Raw genomic sequence first — 22079 nt, forward strand, 5'->3', positions numbered from 1 at the left:
GCCCTGGGCCCGGCCTTACCCAGCCGCTCCGCCGCCTGCAGCCCCGGCCGCGGTCACCGACCGCCGCGCCCCGCCCCGTGGCCGCCACGGCTGCTGCTATTGCTCCTCCGGCCGCGGCCGCTGCCGTCGCTCCGGCACCCGCCGCCCTCACCTCCCTTACCCCTCCCGGTGCCGCCGCAAAACCAGTCCCGCGGCCGCCAAGCGATCCCTGCTCCGCGCGACACTGCGTGCGCGCGCACGCAGAGAGGCGGTGACGCACTTTACGGCGGCAGCGTAAGTGCGTGACGCTCGTCAGTGGCTTCACTTCACACGTGGCGCTAGAGGAGGCACGGTGTCGTGCTCGTGCCGCTTTCTACAGCCAACATGAAGCGGCCTAGTAAGTGGGGTCGGGAAGCGGGCGTGGAGGGACCCATGTCTGGAAGTTGCTGCAGCCTCCACGACGCTCTTTTACGGCTACGGCTTTGTCTCTGCTGATATAGGGGTGAGAGCCTACGCGTAGGCCTTGGCCCTATTTTCTCGTAGGACCGAGAGTTGGAAGTCCCTACGGCGATCATGTTAACCGCGCGGGCTCATTCTGTGGAACGAAGACGGGCAGAGGGTGGGAAAGACTAGGCTAGATTTTCGTAAGGAAGCAGCTTCTGAGCCAGGTTCCAGGCCCAATATCTTCCTTTCCGTGGCCATGTGCAGGCTGGCCCAGGTGAGAGCTGAGAATCGCCTCCCAGACTCAGTGTTCCTCTCCTGCCTTATGATTCGTGCTGTTTGACACAAAGTGGCTGTCGTTTTGGGTCTCATAAACGCTCGTACACGCTGCTGTGTATGATCCCATTCTGATATTGTAAGAGTAGGTGCAGGGAACTTGGACTCCGTTCTGGATCTACTGAATCTAATTTTCTGGAATTTGAAAGTGGCATGTATGTTTGCATTAGGCATTTCGCATTAGTCTTAACGTTAGGTTTGGCAGCCAATAACACGAGAAAAGGATATAACTCCATAGTGCGTTAACCCAGAACTAATCATTTGCGTTAACAGATTTGTGATGTTTCTTTGTAGAGTTAAAGAAAGCAAGTAAACGCATGACCTGCCATAAGCGGTATAAAATCCAAAAAAAGGTAAGTGTAGTGCTTGAGAGAGCTATACTAAACACTGCTAAACTGATTTTGCCCTGTTCCTTTGCGGGAAAGTCCGGGTTAATGTGATTTGGTTTCGGAAAATGGCATTGGATAGACTGACCATGGGCACGAGCTCTTAGGCATCAGGAGTGCAGCTGTGAGAAAGTGCAGTGATTTGGTGGTAAGTCTCTAAATTTGTTCAACATGTTAATATCTGCATAGAGAGCCTTCTAGTTACATTTTCTTACTGTTTTATACTTACCTATGCATTACTTTGTAAGATTCCAACTAAAGCTCCATTTTCCTATTACATTTTATAGGCATAACTAAATTGCAGCCAGATTGGTTTCTCACTTGAATTCTGCTTAAGTATAAAGGTATTTTTGTAAGCAGACAAAATCTCTTTAATAGGTTCGAGAACATCATCGAAAATTAAGGAAGGAGGCTAAAAAGCGGGGTCACAAGAAGCCTAGGAAAGACCCAGGAGTTCCAAACAGTGCTCCCTTTAAGGAGGCTCTTCTTAGGGAAGCTGAGCTAAGGAAACAGAGGGTAAGTTATGTTAGCCAGAATTTTCAACGAGTGGTATAGTGTGTTATGTGTGATATTTTTCAGAGTAAGGTAACAACACTAGTCACTGGTTCATCTATTTCCCTTACGGCTCTGACACAGCTTGAAGAACTAAAACAGCAGCAGAAACTTGACAGGCAGAAGGAACTAGGAAAGAAAAGAAAACTTGAAACTAATCCTGATATTAAGCCATCAAATGTGGAACCTATGGAAAAGGTATGATTAGGTCTCTTTATGAATGAGAGATCAGGGGTTTTGATTTTGTTTTTGTTGCTTGGGCCTGAGTGCAGTGGCACAATCACAGCTCACTGCAACCTCGACCACCCAGGCTCAAGCAGTCTTACCACCTCAGTCTCTGAGGAGCTGGGACTACAGAAGCACACCATCATGCCTGGCTAATTTTTTTTAGTAGACACGGGCTTTCACTATATTGCCAAGGCTGGTCTCAAACTCTTGGACTCAAGTGATCCACCCACCTCAGCCTACCAGTTTCTGGTATTACAGGTGTGGGCTGTTGCACCTGGCTGAGAGATGAGTTCTGGTGCAGAAATAAAAGCACATCTACAGGCTGCTGAGCTTCTTGGGAGGAAGACAACTGAGTTCAGACTCCATCTTACCTATTTAACAACTGCAAGTGCTGCTACTCAGCTGTGGAAAATTGAGATAGAGGTTACTACTGCTCTACTTCTAATTTTGTGTCCTTTTCTCCTTTATCCTCTAGGCATTTGGGCTTTGCAAAACTGAGAACAAAGCCAAGTCAGGAAAACAGAATTCAAAGAAGCTGTACTGCCAAGAACTTAAAAAGGTATCTTAGCCTAGGTCAGTGTCTGACAGTAGTAATGAGGTTTAAAAGACTCAAGTCATTTTTTTTTTAACCTTTTAAGATCAAGGGTACATGTGCAGGTTTGTTACATGGGTAAACTTGTGTCGTGGGGGTTTGTTGTACAGATTATTTCATCACCCAGGTATTAAGCCTAGTACCAATTAGTTACCTTTCCTGATCCTCTCCCTCCTCCCACCTTCCACCAACAAATCATTTCATGACTCGACTCTAACTTATGTTGTTTAATGCCTTTCCTGCTATGTTTACCTGACAAATAGTTTCTTTGGTTCTAAATATTTGCACAAAACTGGTTCTGCCTGTAAGCATGATTTACAACATTTTGACATAGTGTTGAGATTGAGAAAAGTACATTGGAGTAAGCAATGTCAGGCTAAGGGTCTCTACTCTGTTGAAACCTAAGTGAAAGAGGACAAGAGGGTACTGTCTCCTTGGTGTAGTTGCTCTCCAGCACTCTCATCCCCAACATCCATTTTCCCAAGCTCACTCCCCCGTGGATAGAACCTGACTGCCCCTCAGCAGCTTTTGGCAAGGCCAGAGGGACCTACCAAACTACATAATTCACTATGGGAGGATTCAAAGACAGGGATATTTTCATTTTTGAAATCCATCTTAATCAGAGGCCTATGTTTTACTTTCCTGTGTGAGAAATGATGAGGGTCAACATTCTTCATACCAAAGTGAAGACATGAGATCCAACTCTGAGCTCACCCTGTTGCCAAATGGATAATGTCAGTACTCTCTTGTTGAAGGTATTACCAGAGCAAGGGATGTCGTTCTGGTTATTTTTTACTTAATAGGTGATTGAAGCCTCCGATGTTGTCCTAGAGGTGTTGGATGCCAGAGATCCTCTTGGTTGCAGATGTCCTCAGGTAGAAGAGGCCATTGTCCAGAGTGGACAGAAAAAGCTGGTACTTATATTGAATAAATCAGGTGAGTAAAGAGGGTACCCTTTGTCTTCCATGTACATTGGTGAGGTATGAGGATACAGTCTAATAGTCACTGAAGACTGATTAGATCCATCTCTGACCTCAGCACAGCCAAAGTATGTACACTTTGCCAGAGACAGTGCTAGTCAGTGGGGAGGAGGTGATTTTTACAACTGACTCAACTGGTTTCTACTGTTCTTTTGCCATTCAGTATTTACTGTCTTTTAAATAAGAGTGTAAGCTGTTATACCCAGTTAAGTGTAGTATATTTCATCTAGGAAATGATGACAGTGTGACAAATTCCCCACACCTACACAATGTCGGGTATTAGTTCAAGAGTGAAATAAATTGGAACGTATGTGACAAAATATTTAAATGAAATGCATAATTATGCATCTGAGTTTCAGCAGCAGGAACAAGAAAACCCAGAACAGAGAATTACAAAGCAGAAAATGGGAATGAAATCTAAAATTATTTTTGGGGTTAAGAAACAATTGGCTGTTTGGAAGGCTGAAGCAGGCAGATCACTTGAGGCCAGGAGTTCGAGAAAAGCCTGGCCAACATGGCGAAACCCCATCTCTACTAAAATACAAATATTAGCTGGGCATGATGGCAGGCACTTGTAGTCCCAGCTATTTGGGAGGCTGAGGCAGGAGAATTGCTTGAACCCGGGAGGCGGAGGTTGCAGTGAGCCAATACCATGCCACTGCACTCCAGCCTGGGCAACAGCAAGATTCCGTCTCAAAAAAAAAAAAAAAAAATGAATGAATAAAAGAAGCGGCTGCTAGCTAAAGGTAAATTCTGGAAACATAGCTCTAGAGTTAGTAGGTTTGTAATCCAGACGTTGAGTCTGTCCTGAAATTTTTGAGTGAGCAATACAAAGGGAATTGAAATAGAGAAGTGTAGATGCTGAGCTCTGTTAAGATATGGGCAGCATGGTAGGGGAGCTTGCCCTGCCCTGATTTTCTAGTTAAATCCTTTTGAAAAGACTGGGAAAATGTAAACCAGAGTAAAATCTATAGTTGCCAGATTTTGAAATGCATCTCAACAAAATAGTGAAATTGGAGCAAATGTCTTACTTCTCTTTTTTTGTTGAGACGGAGTCTAACTGTCACCCAGGCTGGAGTGCAGTGGCCGGATCTCAGCTCACTGCAAGCTCCGCCTCTTGGGTTCACGCCATTCTCCTGCCTCATCCTCCCTAGTAGCTGGGACTACAGGCGCCCACCACCACGCCCAGCTAATTTTTTTTTTATTTTTAGTAGAGACGGGGTTTCACTGTGTTAGCCAGGATGGTCTCGATCTCCTGACCTCGTGATCCGCCCGTCTCAGCCTCCCAAAGTGCTGGGATCACAGGCGTGAGTCACCGTGCCTGGCCGCAAATGTCTTGTTTCTAATTCCTATCAGATCTGGTACCAAAGGAGAATTTGGAGAGCTGGCTAAATTATTTGAAGAAAGAATTGCCAACAGTGGTGTTCAGAGCCTCAACAAAACCAAAGGATAAAGGGAAGATAACCAAGGTATCCTTTATTAGTAGTAAGATATGTGGTTCTTTCAGATTTTGGTTGAAATATGATGAGTGTACAAAATCTTGATTTAAATAAATGAAAAATTACAAGATCCAACTCTGATTTCAGCCAGAGATAATCTGAAAGGCAGTGTAGTTAGTTTAAGAGCTGGGCTCTGGAGCCTGATTGCTTGGGGTTTGTTAAAATGATTTTTCAGGTAAGTTGCCAGAATAATTCAACTATTTGGAATTTTAGCGTGTGAAGGCAAAGAAGAATGCTGCTCCATTCAGAAGTGAAGTCTGCTTTGGGAAAGAGGGCCTTTGGAAACTTCTTGGAAGTTTTCAGGAGACTTGCGGCAAAGCCATTCAGGTTGGAGTAATTGGTGAGTTTCAGTTCATTACTTTTTACTTTTTAATTGTTGAAATAGTTAAGAAGTTTAGCCAGCTCTCCAAGTGCCCAAGCAGCAGTGTATGGAGTTGTTGTCAAGTAAAAGGCTCACTCAAATACTAGCTTCTTGCCTATATCTTACTAAAAGCACATAACCACACACAATTTAAAGAAAAAAACTTACACAACTGTTGGCCGGGCACGGTGGCTCACGCCTGTAATCCCAGCACTTTGGGAGACCAAAGCGGGTGGGTGACGAGGTCAGGAGATTGAGACCATCGTGGCTTACACAGTGAAACCCCGTCTACTAAAAGTACAAAAAGTTAGCCGGGCGTGGTGGTGGTTGCCTGTCGTCCCAGCTACTGGGGAGGCTGAGGCAAGAGAATGGCCCGGGAGGCGGAGCTTGCAGTGAGCCCAGATGGTGCCACTGCACTCCAGCCTGGGCAACAGACTCATCTCAAGAGAAAAGAAAAAAAGAAAACTTACACAACTGCTCCAGATTCAGGTTTTTTGTTGGAACTGATTACTATAGGAAGCTGGTTTCTAAAAGCTCTTGGTTTGTTTGAATTTACAGTATTTTCCTGCCTTTTCATTACTTGTGCAAAAAATGAAGAAACTAAAATTGGCCTTAGTATTGAAGACACAGATCCAACTCTGATCTTGCCCTAAACATCAGGGAAATGGAAAATTAGGCAGTGAAAATTTCATGAGTGCCAACATATAATGCTTTTTATATCTGGATTTCCCATTTATTTGTAGGTTTCCCAAATGTGGGGAAAAGCAGCATTATCAATAGCTTAAAACAAGAACAGATGTGTAATGTTGGTGTATCCATGGGGCTTACAAGGTAAATGGAGGTGTCCATAATTGTAATATTACTAGTGACACACTGTTTTATTTTAGTTATCTCAAGGAAGGTGATTTTTTTTTTGAGACAGTTTTGCTCTTGTTGTCCAGGCTGGAGTGCAATGGTGCAGTCTCGGCTCACTGCAACCTCTACCTCTCAGGTTCAAGCGATTTTCCTGCCTCAGCCTCCTGAGCGGCTGGGATTACAGGCATGTGCCCCCACACCTGGCTAATTTTGTATTTTTAGTAGAGACGGGTTTCTCCATGTTGGTTAGGCTGGTCTTGAACTCCTGACCTCAGCTGATCTGCCCGCCTCGGCCTCCCAAAGTGCTGGGATTACAGGTCAAGCCACCGTGCCTGGCCTAATTTTTTTTTAAAGCTTTTGGTGAAAGGAGAGATTTAAGCCAGTGCTAGGCTTGGAGAAAAACTGATTGGAGTGGGACAGCTGCCCACAATTCAGTTTGAAAGACAAGTTAAGCAAATAGATAGAGAGGAAAGCTCCCTCAGAGGAAGTGATGTTTGAACCTGGCCTTGAGAAATTAATAGAAATTTGCCAGCTAGAAGGCTGCCACCACACCTGGCTAGTTTTTGTATTTTTAGTAGAGATGGGGTTTCACTGTGTTGCCCAGGCTAGTCTCAAACTCTTGGCTTTAAGTGATCCACCTGCCTAGGCCTCACAAAGTGTTGGGATTATACTTTCGTTGGGTGGCATGAGCTACTGTGCCCTAGATCTTTTTTTCTTGAGACGGAGTCTCTGTCTCCCAGGCTGGAGTGGTGCTATCTTGGCTCACTGCAACCTCAGCCTCCTGAGTAGCTGGGATCACAGGCACCCGGCTAATTTTTGTATTTTTAGTAGACAGCGCTTTCACCATGTTGGCCAGGCTGGTCTCGAACTCCTGACCTCAAGTGATCCACCCGCCTCAGCCTCCCAGAGTGCTGGGATTACAGGCATGAGCCACCGCACCCGGCCAGAAGGTGGTGTATTTATAGCAAAGGAAGTAGCATGTGTTTTGGGTGAGGTAAACATATAAGCTGTAACATGCAGTGTTTCTCTTTAGAACAGTTGGGTATGCTGTTACAGTTTTAGATAAATGTGAAGCAAATGATGATAAACTGGATCTGACTGACTGTGCTGAGTCTGTTCAATCCAACTCTGAGCTTCATGTTCTCTTACCTTCCAAATAAACCAATGCCCCCATCAATTCCATCTCTCTTCTTTCAGGAGCATGCAAGTTGTCCCCTTGGACAAACAGATCACAATCATAGATAGTCCAAGCTTCATCGTATCTCCACTTAATTCCTCCTCTGCACTTGCTCTGCGAAGTCCAGCAAGTATTGAAGTAGTAAAACCGATGGAGGCTGCCAGTGCCATCCTTGCCCAGGCTGATGCTCGACAGGTAAAAACCCCTTCTCATGAGCTCCTTGGAGCCATTTTCTTTCATCATAAGCATTTTCAGTAGAAAAATTTTGGAAGTTTTTTAAAGTACTGATGTGTCAGATGAAGGACAGTTCTTTTTTTTGTTTGTTTTTTAAGGTAGTACTGAAATATACTGTCCCAGGCTACAGGAATTCTCTGGAATTTTTTACTATGCTTGCTCAGAGAAGAGGTATGCACCAAAAAGGTGGAATCCCAAATGTTGAAGGTGCTGCCAAACTGCTGTGGTCTGAGTGGACAGGGTAAGCTTTCTTTTCTGTTGGCATTTTGGTGACCACTAGAATAAACCTCCTTTTGACACATCTTATTTTTAATATCAGTGCCTCATTAGCTTACTATTGCCATACCCCTACATCTTGGACTCCTCCTCCATATTTTAATGAGAGTATTGTGGTAGACATGAAAAGGGACTTCAATCTGGAAGAACTGGAAAAGAACAATGCACAGAGCATAAAAGGTGAGAATTGTGTGTCACTGCTGTCTTCATCAGTTGACAGGCCAATAGAGGTCTTATCTGTTTACATGGGCTTTGTTTCTTCCCCAGCCATCAAGGGTCCTCATTTGGCCAGTAGCATCCTTTTCCAGTCTTCTGGTCTGACAAATGGAATAATAGAAGAAAAGGACATACATGAAGAATTGCCAAAACGGAAAGAAAGGAAGCAGGAGGAGGAGGAGGATGACAAAGACAGTGATCAGGAAATTATTGATGAAGAAGTTGATGTAAGTGTGTTCTCCATGAGTTGTTTAAAACTGAAGTGAGTTTTCTAGCATTATAATACATAATGGGAAAGAACTGAAGATAGGAAATATTTGAGGCTTGTGATCCGTTAGCCTTAATTTTACACATCCCGTTATATGTACCTCCAAAGAGTTAATTTTTTCAGGTACATAACTACTTGGATTAAATGAGCAAGACAAGGGCTACTAATCCAGTACCATTTTTCTTTGTCACACAGGAAAAGAGCTCAGGCATGTTTGCTGCAGAAGAGACAGGGGAGGCACTGTCTGAGGAGTCTACAGCAGGTGAGGCAGGCAAAAGGAGTTCTTCTAACAAAGCAGCATGGTGTAGAATCACTTTGACTTTTTGAAAATCTCTTTTTATTTTCCTGCAATATAGGTGAACAGTCTACAAGGTCTTTTATCTTGGATAAAATGATTGAAGACGATGATGCTTATGACTTCAGTACAGATTATGTGTAACAGAACCATGTCTTTTTTTATGAGTTTTTTTTTTTTAACATTCTAAGCAGACTGCTAAACTTCTATGTATAATGTGTGTAAGTTATGGTATGCATGAGCTGTGTAAATTTTGTGAATATGTATTGTATTAAAACCAGGCAATTTGGAATCCCTAAATTCTATAAAAAGACAATTCACCTCATTGTGAGTGGAAGTAGTTATCTGGAATAAAAAAATACGATACCTATTGAAAAATGTTGTTTTATTTACAGATCAGGCCACAGGTTACAACAGCAGTTTTGAATTATCTGTACCAGCTAGGTGAACTAGCTATATCTGTTCTTCTTTCCAGTCATTCAGCATTGTAGTAAGAAAACACTTGGTAAGGCAGATGGAGACATATTTATAGTCTATAGTCTGGGAAGCTGACTTCCAGACAGGGCAGTTTGTCATCTTTACCCAGCTGACACATCTTTTTCCATGGCTTGCTACGATAGGCATTGAAGCCTAGCAACTGTTACTTTGCATACATGCCATCTTCCAGGACTTCCTGAGAAATGCTTATAGTTTAAATTCTGTTTCACTTTATGTTTGAGATCTCGGTATATCTTCGGATTAGGTTGAATTTGCCTGTTGGGTCTGGAATATACCATTTTTCCCAAACATCAGTATATGAAGCAGTCCTTCCCCATGGCTTAAAATGTCCATTCCAATGGAGTAATTTGGCAGCCTTTACAAACTGAGGTGAATATCGTTTTCCAGCACTGGAACCTTATATTTGAGACAAAAATAGGCACATCATTGTGCCATGTGAAATTGTGCAGAAAACTTAAGGGAAACAAAGAATATACCCCATCCCTGAGGATAGTTCTTTAGATACCAATTCTTTTTACTAGCTTATGCCACTGGTTAATTCTACTTACCAAGGTGGCGGACATTCCACATAGGATCAATGGTAGAGTGCTGTTGATAAAATACGATAAGCAGAGGAGGTGTTGTGATGCTACCAGCCAGGGTTCTGCTATACAGTCCCTCTCTTGGTGGGACAGAAAACAAATGTTAGTGAAAAATACTAACTCCTGTTAGTCACAACTCCCGGAATTGAAATACAACAGTTTTTCACAGCTTGGCCAGTTACATACTTACTCTACATTGAGTTTCATCCATTTTTCCAGTTGGTTAGTTATATTCTGTCGTTTCCATTCTGTCAGGTTTGCAACAAAAACTCCAGGATTAAATGAGCAAGTGCTGGCTTTCATGGAAAGCTTACGAATTCTTTCCTTTTTATAGTCAAGATAGCCAATGTAATTGTACTAAAAACAGATAGGATATATGTATTTACTACTTCAAACAATAGATACAATTTTATAGCCAATAGAGAAAACAGCTGTTAAACTATGACTTCTTCAGATTAGATAATAGATACTTGAAATTCCAAGTTAGAATAGGAACCTAGATGTTGACATATTAAACCAGATGTTCAAGAAGAACAGTTAGGCTGTCAAGTCCATGAAGAAGTCTACAGAAAAGCAGGCTTGAGTTTTGTGATGAAATGATTAGGGAGTGAGTGTAAATTGCAGCAAAAGAGTTCCCTGAATTTGCAACCTCTTCCCAATAAACGATATTGTAGGAAGAGGGATGTGTGGTAAGCAATTTACCTGGTTTCCTGCTCCACGGATGACAACTTTAGTAGAGGCTGAATCACAATCTTCTGAAAATGCAGCTGCATGTCCTGGCTTCAGTGGTGTATTGTAAAGGGCAAGAATATCACCTGAAATAGACAAGATGTTAAGATTTACATTTCAGTTGCCTTGAGAGTTCCCTGTTACTCCCACTTCTCCCTATGGTGACCTTTTATAGAAGACCATAAATAAAACAACCACTATAGCCCACTGTAGCCCATTGTTTTATTTAGCAATTGTACTCAATCTGGGTGGAGAACAGCACTCATGGTAACATTTTTGATACCTTGCACAATTACATCATCATCCATGTATATGGCCTTCTTTGCGCTGGGAATCAGAATTGGCAAGTAGAACCTTGCAAAGGTTAACTGGAAAAGGAAAGAATAATTGGCATAGGATACTGCACTGGCTGTGCTTTTATTTACATAGAAACTCCTAGGATGCTTTCAGTACCCATTCAGGAGAAGAAAGGACTCTTAGAACCATCCAGGCTTGGTCCCCAGGAAACTACCTGCACTATATCCACAGACACCCAAGTATAAAGAAGGATGCATGGAACTCACAGGTTTCATGGATTCCCCCTGGTCAGGATCCTCCTTTACTTTCCCTTCCAAAAGTTTAGGGTCAAAATTGACAATTTTGTATCTGATACTTTTCAGGGAATCACTGTTGAGCCAGGACCTGATGAAGATAAAACACTAAATTTTAGTTTCAAATAATGTCTCCAAACCAATAAGGGAATAATGCAAAAGAAACCCTATGGACCAAATAGGTGTTTACAAGCTCCTTTTATCTCTGAGCTTTGGTTTCCTCATCTGTGAGCTTTGGTTTCCTCGTCTGAAGTGATGGTTATTCCCACCAACGTCCCTCCCTGAACCAAGATTATATAGTAATTATCTTATAACACTAAAACTACTCTAGAAAAATACAATACAGAATTAAGAACATTTCGTCACCACCTAGACCATCCAACTCTTAACCCAATAAATACACTGGTGAAGAAAAGACGTCAAAGTGACGGTAGCAAATGCTAATTACCAACAGAGTAATCTCTTATCTACAGACTGACTTGTTAATTCACTGAGTAATTCCACCACTCAAGTCTGAGGCACTACCTGTAAGAAAAAAGTGTTTGCTAAAGGAGTACTGCACATTTTTTCTAGGTCAGTTTCAAATCAGCGTTTTGTGAATACTTAGTGTTATTTCTGTAGTCTATTTTTTTTTTTTTTTTTTTTGAGACGGAGTCTCGCGCTGTCACCCAGGCTGGAGTGCAGTGGCCAGATCTCAGCTCACTGCAAGCTCCGCCTCCCGGGTTCACGCCATTCTCCTGCCTCCGCCTCCCGAGTAGCTGGGACTACAGGCGTCCGCCACCTCGGCCGGCTAGTTTTTTGTATTTTTTAGTAGAGACGGGGTTTCACCGTGTTAACCAGGATGGTCTCCATCTCCTGACCTCGTGATCCGCCCGTCTCGGCCTCCCAAAGTGCTGGGATTACAGGCTTGAGCCACCGCGCCCGGCCCTCTGTAGTCTATTTTTATACAGCTTCTGTTTCTGTATTTTAAATGGGTTCAGAATTTACAGCTTCAAAAACTAAGTATGAACCATGGAGAAGGCCATAAGGACGAAAATGTTTTAGAAATTTGACAACTGGTTAATTTGTTAGACCAACAAATTTGGAGTAAGTTTTGTAAGTCTTAGTTCATTTTCAAAACGGATTGGACTATCCAAATTTCCCCAGATCACTCTGGGGAAAGTCAAGATTTGGATCAGGACCTGTGATCAGCTTCACAACACTACCTTGCCATTGTTGCTAAGTCCCTTCCCACTCTAGACCAGAGCTGCTCAGAACATGTCCATGAAATAAGGAACCTGTAACTTATAAATCAACATTTACTGCTGCCTTCACTGAGAAAGTATTATTACCAAAACAACATCAGGTGGGGTTAACAGTGCAGAGTGACAGCTGACTGACTTCCTGGCATGAGCTCCTTGTATCACTTCTCCTATTATGGGGATAAGCTCATAATACAATCCTAAAAAAATATGTCAGTTGTACAGTTTATCGGTGGTACAATTTCAATTGTATAAAACGACATACAAACCACAGAAAAACAGTTCCTGGATTGGCAGCTGGCTTGCTCTAGATCATCCTCTAGAAGCAGAATCACATAAGCAGAGCTCACCGGAGATGGTCTGCTGTATTGTTGAGAGTAACAATGTAGAAAATCACATTGGAGCGAGTGTTGTGCTGAATGCTGTTTATGGCTGCGATGGCCCCCCCAAGCCTGTCTTCAGATGCAGCGATGACCACAGGAATCTCCTCTTGTCTCCCATCTACTGCATATCGGAGAGCATTTGGAACAAAGTCTATAGGTTGAGGCCCCACAATTCCTGAATCTGAAAACACAAGGAAGGCACTGTGATACAATCTCATGGGCTTTTGAGTCCAAGACATGGAAAAAGGGAAGGTAAGGATTATGGTTCTGATTTACCTCATTCTCCTCCATTAAACTGAAGCATATAGCCCTGAAACTTTCCCTGTAAGTAAACAAGCTTTTGGAAAAATGGAGGAAGCATTTTTTAAAATAGGCCGACAGCACTTTGATACACTACTGGTAGGAAAATAACAGAACCTGTTAGAATGTATTGTGGCAATTTGTATCAAGAGTTTCCTAAGGACAAAATCTGAAATATAATCAAAAGAAAGAATTTTATTTAAATTGTGAAAACATAGCAGCAAACTAAATATTTTTTAAGTCACAAATCACAAGTAGGCATGAAACCAATTGAGTGAGTCACAATCAATTTATACAGAAAAAGTTTCTGGATTGCAATAGAAAACTGAAGTAGAGGCCGGGTGTGGTGGGTCACGTCTGTAATCCCAGCACTTTGGGAGGCTGAGGCAGGTGGATCACTTGAGGTCAGGAGTTCAAGACCAGCCTGACCAACATGGTGAAACCCTGTCTCTACTAAAAATACAAAATGAGCCAGGTGTAATGGTGAATGCCTGTAATCCCAGCTACTTGGGAGACTGAGGCAGGAGAATCGCTTGAACTCGGGAGGTAGAGGTTGTAGTGAGCCGAGATCATGCCATTGCACTCCAGCCTGGGAAGCAAGAGGAAAATTCCATCTTACAAAAAAAGAAAACTGAATTAGAATACCAAAGAAAATACAGTGTATCACACAAGGAAACTGCAAGTACTGTCCTATATACATTCTTGCCTTTTTTTTTTTTTTTCATTCCTCATTGAACCCTGGTATTTACTATGTGCCAGGCAGTATCTAGGCACTGGGGTTACAGCCATGAATAAAACATCCCTAACTTTCTGATAGACAGCCAATAAGTAAATACATATGTATGTACATGTGCTACATGTAATGTATTTCCTATTGTAGGGCTGCCACCAAAAAGTCTTAAAACTGTTGTACCACAAGATGTTATCCTGTGGAAACAAATTAATAGACATTAAAATTATGTATGAAGACTTTCTACCATCACAGTGACATGATATACAGAAAAACACATAATGTACAGTTTATATATAGTACAATCTCAACTGTACAGAAAAAAGATGTGTAGGAAAAAACTGGAAGGTACTAAGCCAAAAATGTAATAAGTTACCTTTAGGCAATGAAATCATTCAACCAATATTTATTGAACAGCTATAGGTATCAGCCACCATCCATAGGCACAGAAGATAAAACAGTACACAAACTGCCTTCATGGAGCTTGAATACTGTTGTCTCTTTTTTTTTTTTTTGAGACGAAGACTCACTCTGTCACCAGGCTTGAGTGCAGTGGCATGATCTTGGTTCACTGCTACCTCCGCCTCCTGGGTTCAAGCGATTCTCCTGCCTCAGCCTCCCGAGTAGCTGGGACTACAGGTGCCAGCCACCACGCCCAGCAAATGTTTGTATTTTTAGTAGAGACACGGTTTCACCATGTTGGCCAGGCTGGTCTTGTACTCCTGACCTCATGATCTGCCCACAGCCTCCCAAAGTGCTGAGACGGTCTCCATCTCTTGACCTTGTGAGGCGCCCACCTCGGCCTCCCAAAGTGTTGGGATTACAGGCGTGAGCCACTGCTCCTGGCCGCTGTTCTCTTTTTTATAAACTTTCCTACTAGGAACATGCATTACTTTATATGTATCATACATATATACACATGATAAAACATGCTATCAGAGCACTCCGTGAAAGTCAGGAGAAAGCTATTATAGTCTCTCACTCTGGTCAACTGTGGTGGGTGGCAATCCAAAAATGATTTTTGACAAACACTCGAGCCTCAAACATTCCTCAATACCAAGGGAGAACAGTATGAACAACTAATTCAATATATTGTGCAATGCATTATACAACACAGTGATTTTCAAAAATCACTTGACAAAACTTTTATTGCTACAGTCCCACTGATGCAGCTGCACAGCTGAAGGAAAGTAACTAGACTGACACTCTAGTGACTAGAGCAGGCATCAAACACCAAGGACACTTGTCTGCCCTCACTTTCTGAAGCCCTGTCCTGCTGACATGTGAACAGATGGCAGCCCTCAGAGGCTCTCCTAAGGCCTCCGATTTAGTGAAAAGGAATATTCTGTCAGATCAAACCCTTAACAAACAACTGCTAGTACTACCAGAAGAAGAACAACTTAGGATGTGCAACACAGAGAATACCAGGTCCTCAACAGATTCTAAGGCATTATTAGTAAATGTTCCCATACCTGTAACCTCATTCCTTAACAAACTGCTCAAGCCGAGGAAGTTATGGTGCAAAACCAGTAAGAAGAGAGCAACAGCCAGGACCAAGATGATGATGTTTACTGAAATAGATAGGGAAAACCTACGTTATACCTCTTTATCTTTCACCAGGTATAAAAACAAGTTAACTTGTAGAAAGAGCATACCTTTACGGAATGACATCTTTTTCTTCTGTCATATAAATTAGCAGTTATTAACCCTACAAAACAAAACAAGCCCCCAAAGTCAGTAAGTACATGAGAAGGGACATCAAAATGCCCTAACACTTTTTTTTTTTTTTTAAATTCAGGAAGAAACAGGAGGCATATATGGTATTCTGCAAGAAACTCATTTTGAATTAACAGTTTCCAAGAACCCAATTTCGGATCTGAAATTTTTGTGGTAGTCATTAATAAAAAACTTTTAAAAAGCTGGAGAAATACATAAGCTTAGTCTTGTATATTATACATCACAAGATGAAAAGCAAAAAAAAATTTAAGAATTAAGTTTCAGCCAGGCACGGTGGCTCATGCCTATAATCCCAGCACTTTGGGAGGCCGGGGGGAGGGGGGGAGTGGATCACGAGGTCAGGAGTTCAAGACCAGCCTGGTCAAGATGGTGAAACCTCGTCTCTACTAAAAACTGCAAAAAAAATTAGCCGGGCGCTGTGGCAGGGGCCTGTAATCCCAGCTGCTCAAGAGGCTGAGGCAGGAGAATCACTTGAACCTGGGCAAGAGAGGTTGCAGTGAGCCGAGATCGTGCCATTGCACTCCAGCCTGGGCAACAGAGTGAGACTCCGTCTTTAAAATAAAAAATAACATAACAGAATTAAGTTTCTACTTAAAATTCCTAAAGTAGACATGGATTCAGGTTGTCTATGACCAAGTAACCTGAGGTCTTAGCCTCATCAGTAAAAACATGCCTGTTCAGAGTTGTATCCCATTCACCTTTAACATGAGTGTCCTCAGAGAAAAGAATATTATCCAAATTCACTTGACAAACCCACAGCAGAGAAAAAGTTACAAAAATTCACAAAATCCAATCGATATCAAAAGTTTGGAGTGCATTTCTAGCCATCGTAACTAGCAAAAACAAAAAAAATGTTTATTTTAGTTTATTTTTTTAAACGGAGTCTCATTCTGTCACCCAGGCTGGAGTGCAGTGGCACGATCTCAGCTCACTGCAACCTCTGCCTCCCACATTCAAGCGAGTCTCCTGCCTCAGCCTTCCCAATAGCTGGGATTACAGGCGTGCACCACCATGCCCAGCTAATTTTTGTATTTTTAGTAGAGATGGGGTTTCACCATGTTGGCCAGACTGGTCTCGAACTCCTGACCTCGTGATCTGCCCACCTCAAGCCTCCCAAAGTGCTGAGATTACAGGCGTGAGCCACTGCGCCCCGCCAAAAAAACATTTAAGGTGCTATTCCCAAAAACCATCTCTGTTAGCTAGCTATTCATCTCTTAAGAAGGTGGTGTCTAATTGTCACACTGTCCTGGTTGGTCCTCCTCAGCTCATCTGACCTTCACCTTTTCTTTTTTTTTTTTTTTTTTTTTTTTTGAGACGGAGTCTCACTCTGTCACCCAGGCTGGAGTGCGGTGGCCGGATCTCAGCTCACTGCAAGCTCCGCCTCCCGGGTTCACGCCATTCTCCTGCCTCAGCCTCCCGAGTAGCTGGGACTATAGGCGCCCGCCACCTCGCCCGGCTAGTTTTTTTGTATTTTTTAGTAGAGACGGGGTTTCACCGTGTTAGCCAGGATGGTCTCGATCTCCTGACCTCGTGATCCGCCCGTCTCGGCCTCCCAAAGTGCTGGGATTACAGGCGTGAGCCACCGCGCCCGGCCGACCTTCACCTTTTCAAAACAATTCAGTGGAAACAAGATAGTAGGTGGAACTAAATTTATTTAAAAAATAAATTCCTTCAACAAGCTCTTGGTAAAATGTTTCCTTAAAGACATTTTACCAACCAAGATATTGTGAACCCACCTTTTAACCCTTACTATAGACCCTGGATCTGTAACTACATTTTCATTAGAGTATACACTTGTGTACGATTTGATTAGCAACACAGTTGGTCCTCAGTATCAGTCGGGGATTGGCTCCAGGACTCCCCATGTATACAAAAATTCACGAATGGTCAAGTCCCTTATGTAAAATGGCATATTAGAGTCAGCCCTCTGTATCTGTAATTTCAATCCGTGGTTGGTTGAATCCAAGAATACAAAACCGTGGATACAAAAAAAAAAAAAAAAAAAAGACCACACTGGCCAGGCGTGGTAGCTCATGCCTATAATCCCAGCACTTTGGAAGGCCAAGGTGGGTGGATCACTTGAGGTCAGGCGTTTGAGACTAGTCTGGCCAACACAGTGAAACCCCATCTCTACTAAAAACACAAAAATTAGCCGGGCTTAGTGGCGCATGCCTGTAATCTCAGATACTCAGGAGGCTGAGGCAGGACAATCACTTGAATCCAGGAGGCAGAGGTTGCAGTGAGCCACGATCGCACCACTGCACTCCAGCCTGGGTGACAGAGCGAGCCTTCATCTCAAGAAAAAAAAAAAAAAAAAAAGCCACACAAAGATGTATCTATTTATACACACATCAGAAAGTCTGTTCAATCACACCAAGAAATACAGAGCATGGGAAGGAAACAGGAATAACTCTTGCCCATCCCTCATTCTGCCTTCTACACGTCCTGACTCCTTCTGAGGTCAGAAAAGTGTCAAAGGTGTCTGCATTTTACTGTTTGGTCTCTGCCACGTGCAAGGATGAAAGGGCACTGAGGATATACATACACTTTCTCCTACCCTTTCATCTGGCTGGCTCCCACTTGGCTTTCAGAAGTCAAGGTAGCCTCCTCCAAACTCCACGTTGAGCTGCACCTCCCCTGAGCTCCCACATCTGCGCCTCCCTCTCCCAGGGCTAATCCAGCTATCATGTATTTCTGGCCTGATGTGGCTGTCTCCCTTGACACGCTCTGGGCTCTTCCAAGGCAACAGCCTGGTCTTGGTAACAACCGTGTCCTCGGTCCGTTGTCTGGCACAAACAAGGTGCCGTGAATATTTGCTGGTTGCATCAATTAGGACAGCAGTCCCACCCTGTCCCGGGAGTGCCTAGAATCTCACTATCTGTGGCTAACCCTGAGTACATAACCTGGGGGCCGGAGAGCCAGCTGGGACCCAGAAGCCCGGGTTCCTCAGAACGGTTTCTCTCCAAAACGTGGGCATCCCACCTGGCTCACGGTAACAGAGGAGGGTCTACGATTTAGAGATACACCAGCCTTGAAAGAGAGGCTGAGTGAACCTTTGGCTGGCCTCTATCAGGAGGGCCCAGCCTGGATCTGTGAGGGTCAGTAAAGTCGGCCAGAATGTGAGAGGGCCGAGTTCGGGAGCCCCCAGATGAGGGACTCTCCACGCGGATGAGAGGGACAACCGAGGACCGAGGTCTCCTCTCCAAGGAAATTCTCTCTTGTGGATGCCGCCTAGGGTAGCCCCCTAAATTCCAAGGGTCAGTAGGGCCCCCCTTACACTTTGAAGTGATCGGAAAGTGTTGCGACGCTCCGGGAATCCCGCCAGGCTCAGAGATACCCCTGCTTAGGGCTCCGACAAGTCGTTCCCCTCAAAGGCTCGCCGCGGCCGCCTTTACTGCAGGCGATGGAGGAGATGGGGATGCAGCCCCGGCCCGCCCTGCCAGCTCAGCGCCCGCGCCGCAGGCCCCGGGGCCCAGCCCGTTGTCTGGCCGCCCGCGTCCCCTGCACGCTGGGCCGAGCCCACTTGCCCTCTAGCTCCGCGGCAGCCGCGCAGCCCCACAACACCCAACCAACCCGCAGCGGTGACCGCTAGAGCGTCGCGCCAAGCAGGCGCAGCGGGGCAGCCCTGCCGCCGGGGTCCTCGCAGAGAAAAGACCGTCGCCATGGAGACGCGGCGCGCGCTGGCGGCCATTGGGCCGCGCAGGCACTGTCAAGGACAGTTTTCGGGACGGGGCCCGCGGCTCCAGGCACCCAACAGCACTGACGGTGAACCCTTCACGGCCGCGCGATGCCTCGACGCGGCGGCCGCCGCCGCCACCACCTCAGCTGCCCTCGCGGGCAGCACGCCGCGACAAAAGCGCACGTCGCCTAGCGATGGTGCGGGGCGGGGACATGGGCTGTATCGGCCCGTCGGAGACTTCCGCTTCCGGGGCCGCGGCCATCGCTCTCCCGGGCGTAGAAGGCCCGCCTGGCAACGCGCAGTTTCAGACCTTGGCCCTCACAGTCCATAAGTCTCGGTCGCCCTCGCCTCGCAGCCTGCCACCCGCGGTCGGCTGCCCGCCTCCTCAGCCAGCCATGCTGGAGCATCTGAGCTCGCTGCCCACGCAGATGGTGAGGGCGCAGCCCCGGGGACCTCCGCACGCAGCTCCTGTGCCTGGCAGCTTCGAAGCCCCTGTCCGAGCACCGACCTAGTGCTGCTCTGTTCCGGGCCCTCATGGTTACCCTCCACCCTCTTTACCGAATTGCCTCATGGGTCCCCTTCTCTTCTACTCCGCGAGAATCTCCTGTCCATTCTCCGTGAGGGTGTTTCAGTTCCTCCCGGGAAGCCCAGAATTTAATTTCTTGCCCAGGTCCATAGGTGAGCGGGAGACCCTGATATTGGGGTTACCCTGTGCCAAAGTTTTGAGGTCAGGGCAGAAATTGTTATCTTCTCGGCGGTGGATCCAATTCTTTTTTTCCTCTGCTTCACCCCAGGATTACAAGGGCCAGAAGCTAGCTGAACAGATGTTTCAGGGAATTATTCTTTTTTCTGCAGTAAGTATTGGTTTTACGTGTAATCTCCGCCCCCGCCTCCCTCCCAACCCTCAGTTTGAGTGTGTTTAATATACTTCATTTGTCTCTAGATAGTTGGATTTATCTACGGATACGTGGCTGAACAGTTCGGGTGGACTGTCTATATAGTTATGGCCGGATTTGCTTTTTCATGTTTGGTAAGAAATTTGTGGGTGTTAGTGGCAACCTGGGTTTTGTGAGTCGGGTTGGTTTGGTTAGACCTACTCAGTAGTGAGACCCAAAGCCAATGTTTCCCTCATCCTTCCAGACAGCGTTTCCCTTTGCTATCATTGGAAAAGTAGAATGCCAAAATAGTGTCAGATGGTGTGAACTATATAAAAGAACATAGCTTATTTCCTTTGGCAGCTACTCTAGGTAATAATCTTAAGGTCAAAGCCAGCAGGAGTTTTTCATGGTGCTCACATTGCCCCCTCACCTGTTATTTATTTATTTATTTATTTTAAATTTTTTAAGACGGAGTTTCACTCTGTTGCCCAGGCTGCAGTGCACTGGGGCGATCTCGGCTCACTGCACCTTCTGCCTCACGGGTTTAATCGATTCTCCTGCCTCAGCCTCCCGAGTAGCTGGGACTACAGGCTCACATCACCACACCCAGCTAATTTTTGTATTTTTAGTAGAGACAGGGTTTCACTGTGTTGGCCAGGCTGGTCTCAAACAATCCGCCTACCTTGGCCTCCCAAAGTGCTTGGATTACAGGCGAGAGCCACCACACCTGGTCCCTCACCTTTCTTTTACGTCTTAAAGCCATTTGTGTAGGCAGTAAGCCTGTTCCCATCATCTTACAGTGTTTTGCATGGACGGTGGCACAGAGCCTTTATAGGAATATGGATTTTTTTGGTTTTTGTTTCCTCAGCATGGGAGTCGTTTGGGAACCTGGCATTATACATAATTTTTTAAACTTTTAATAGCTATAATTTATGCATTTCCTCTTTTCTGACCCAGCTGACACTTCCTCCATGGCCCATTTATCGCCGGCATCCTCTCAAGTGGTTACCTGTTCAAGACTCAAGCACAGACGACAAGAAACCAGGGGAAAGAAAAATTAAGAGGCATGCTAAAAATAATTGAGGTTTTCATGATTCAGCACCTGCTTTTGTTTCCTGTGAGATGAGCTAAATTGCTTTCATACCCCAGAAAAGAGCTAAAACCATCTAATGCTCTTATGGCACAGCTGTGTGTAGATTTAGTTCTCTTTATACTTCATTTCTAGCACAGTTGGGTTTTGATTTATATAAGTAGTTTAGACCTTCTTTTCATAATCTTGCTGTGAAATGGGGAACAGAACACACAAGTATGCAGTTTCTTTCAGGTGTAAATAATGAAGAATAAATGCCTCATAAATGATAGTACAATGTAACTATCAAAGTTTTGTAATTCATTATGAGTTGTTAAACCATTTTAATATTTCCAATTAAACCTCATAGTGCAAGTTCTTTGTCTAAAGGATCTTTTGTTCATTATTCTGCAAGGAAGATAATTAGTAAAAGCCTAAGTTAGAAGTTCATGGTTCTGGCCAGGTGCAGTGGCTGTCACTTATAATCCCAGCACTTCGGGAGGCTAAGGCAGGAGGATGACTTGAGCCCAGGAGTTTGAGACATTTCATGGTATATAATTAATAGTTGTTACTAGAACATTAGTTCCATAAGAATAGGGACCTTGTTTTTCTCACTGCTGTCTGCCCAGTACATAGAAGAGTACACGATGCATTGTAAGTACTTAAGATTTATTGAATGAGAACTGCATTGTACAATATGGTGCCACTAGACACATGTCTATTTAATTAAAATATAAAACTCTTATCAAACTAGCCATGATTCAAAGGCTCAAGAGCTATGTGAATAGTGGCTACCATATAAAACATTTCCATCACAAAGTTCCATTTAGCAGATCTTACATAGAACCTTGAATAAAATTTAATAGACAAGTGATTTTGTATTTAACATGTCACCGTTATTGAATGCCTATAAGGCCATTCCAATAATGGATAATGTACTAAACAACAGGAAAAAAAAACTGCAAGAAGTAAAGGTTGTGCAGGTGATA

The 22079-nt window shown here is 44.2% G+C and overlaps 4 protein-coding genes and 3 non-coding genes across 54 annotated transcripts in view; 5 read left to right on the forward strand and 2 right to left on the reverse strand.

The window, feature by feature from the left end:
• PBRM1 (polybromo 1) overlaps window positions 1-197 on the reverse strand; it is a 150226-nt gene extending 150029 nt beyond the window's left edge. For all 43 annotated transcript variants that reach the window (XM_050778460.1, XM_050778453.1, XM_050778436.1 and 40 more), the window contains exon 1: window positions 20-197. The gene's annotated coding sequence lies outside the window, so the exon portion shown is untranslated. The remainder of the gene's footprint in view (window positions 1-19) is intronic.
• SPCS1 (signal peptidase complex subunit 1) overlaps window positions 1-21465 on the forward strand; it is a 181588-nt gene extending 160123 nt beyond the window's left edge. For 2 of the 4 annotated variants that reach the window (XM_050778480.1, XM_050778481.1), the window contains exons 2-5: window positions 19407-19574; window positions 19938-19997; window positions 20087-20173; window positions 20979-21465. In XM_050778480.1, the coding sequence (XP_050634437.1) occupies window positions 19539-19574; window positions 19938-19997; window positions 20087-20173; window positions 20979-21104 (309 nt within the window). In that variant the 5' untranslated portion in view covers window positions 19407-19538 and the 3' untranslated portion in view covers window positions 21105-21465. Of the gene's footprint in view, window positions 1-19323; window positions 19575-19937; window positions 19998-20086; window positions 20174-20978 lie in introns of those variants that run through there. The other 2 variants (XM_050778479.1, XM_050778478.1) reach the window with 2 other exon arrangements.
• On the forward strand, window positions 196-9053 carry GNL3 (G protein nucleolar 3). The gene is made up of 15 exons (XM_050778473.1): window positions 196-376; window positions 1051-1109; window positions 1521-1658; window positions 1779-1892; window positions 2398-2481; window positions 3318-3450; window positions 4851-4963; window positions 5207-5333; window positions 6098-6185; window positions 7407-7581; window positions 7719-7861; window positions 7940-8076; window positions 8164-8339; window positions 8576-8642; window positions 8737-9053. The coding sequence occupies exons 1-15, from the start codon at window positions 364-366 to the stop codon at window positions 8817-8819; spliced, it is 1650 nt and encodes a 549-aa protein (XP_050634430.1). The 5' UTR covers window positions 196-363; the 3' UTR covers window positions 8820-9053.
• LOC126949525 (small nucleolar RNA SNORD19) lies at window positions 3492-3559 on the forward strand. Its single transcript, XR_007723803.1, has one exon. It is a non-coding gene; the product is annotated as a small nucleolar RNA SNORD19 (small nucleolar RNA).
• On the forward strand, window positions 5003-5086 carry LOC126949534 (small nucleolar RNA SNORD19B). Its single transcript, XR_007723811.1, has one exon. It is a non-coding gene; the product is annotated as a small nucleolar RNA SNORD19B (small nucleolar RNA).
• On the forward strand, window positions 7275-7351 carry LOC126949528 (small nucleolar RNA SNORD69). The gene has a single exon (XR_007723806.1). It is a non-coding gene; the product is annotated as a small nucleolar RNA SNORD69 (small nucleolar RNA).
• Window positions 9046-19077, reverse strand: GLT8D1 (glycosyltransferase 8 domain containing 1). Of its 3 annotated transcripts, none has more exons than XM_050778477.1 (10): window positions 18742-19077; window positions 15383-15435; window positions 15200-15298; window positions 12665-12878; window positions 11047-11164; window positions 10767-10851; window positions 10457-10569; window positions 9945-10111; window positions 9722-9761; window positions 9046-9569 (listed from the first exon to the last, which is right to left on the reverse strand). In XM_050778477.1, exons 2-10 carry the CDS (start codon window positions 15396-15398, stop codon window positions 9531-9533), a joined length of 891 nt encoding a protein of 296 aa, XP_050634434.1. In that variant the 5' UTR covers window positions 15399-15435; window positions 18742-19077; the 3' UTR covers window positions 9046-9530. The 3 variants fall into 3 exon arrangements, with proteins under 3 accessions (XP_050634434.1, XP_050634432.1, XP_050634433.1); XM_050778475.1 differs by having other exon boundaries at window positions 9722-9834; XM_050778476.1 differs by lacking the exon at window positions 18742-19077 and adding an exon at window positions 18022-18721 and having other exon boundaries at window positions 9722-9834.
• Window positions 21466-22079: the final 614 nt, after the last annotated feature.

This window comes from Macaca thibetana, chromosome 2 (assembly GCF_024542745.1).
Source record: "Macaca thibetana thibetana isolate TM-01 chromosome 2, ASM2454274v1, whole genome shotgun sequence".
Lineage (NCBI taxonomy): Eukaryota > Metazoa > Chordata > Mammalia > Primates > Cercopithecidae > Macaca > Macaca thibetana.

Excerpts from the sequence above, each read along its gene's own strand:
- GNL3 (XM_050778473.1), top strand. Across the intron at positions 1,110-1,520 it reads GGTATAAAATCCAAAAAAAG|GTTCGAGAACATCATCGAAA; the intron begins GTAAGTGTAGTG and ends TCTCTTTAATAG. Across the intron at positions 8,077-8,163 it reads CAATGCACAGAGCATAAAAG|CCATCAAGGGTCCTCATTTG; the intron begins GTGAGAATTGTG and ends TTTCTTCCCCAG.
- GLT8D1 (XM_050778475.1), bottom strand. Across the intron at positions 12,879-15,199 it reads GTTAAGGAATGAGGTTACAG|ATTCAGGAATTGTGGGGCCT; the intron begins GTATGGGAACAT and ends TTGTGTTTTCAG. Across the intron at positions 10,570-10,766 it reads TGATGATGTAATTGTGCAAG|GTGATATTCTTGCCCTTTAC; the intron begins GTATCAAAAATG and ends TGTCTATTTCAG.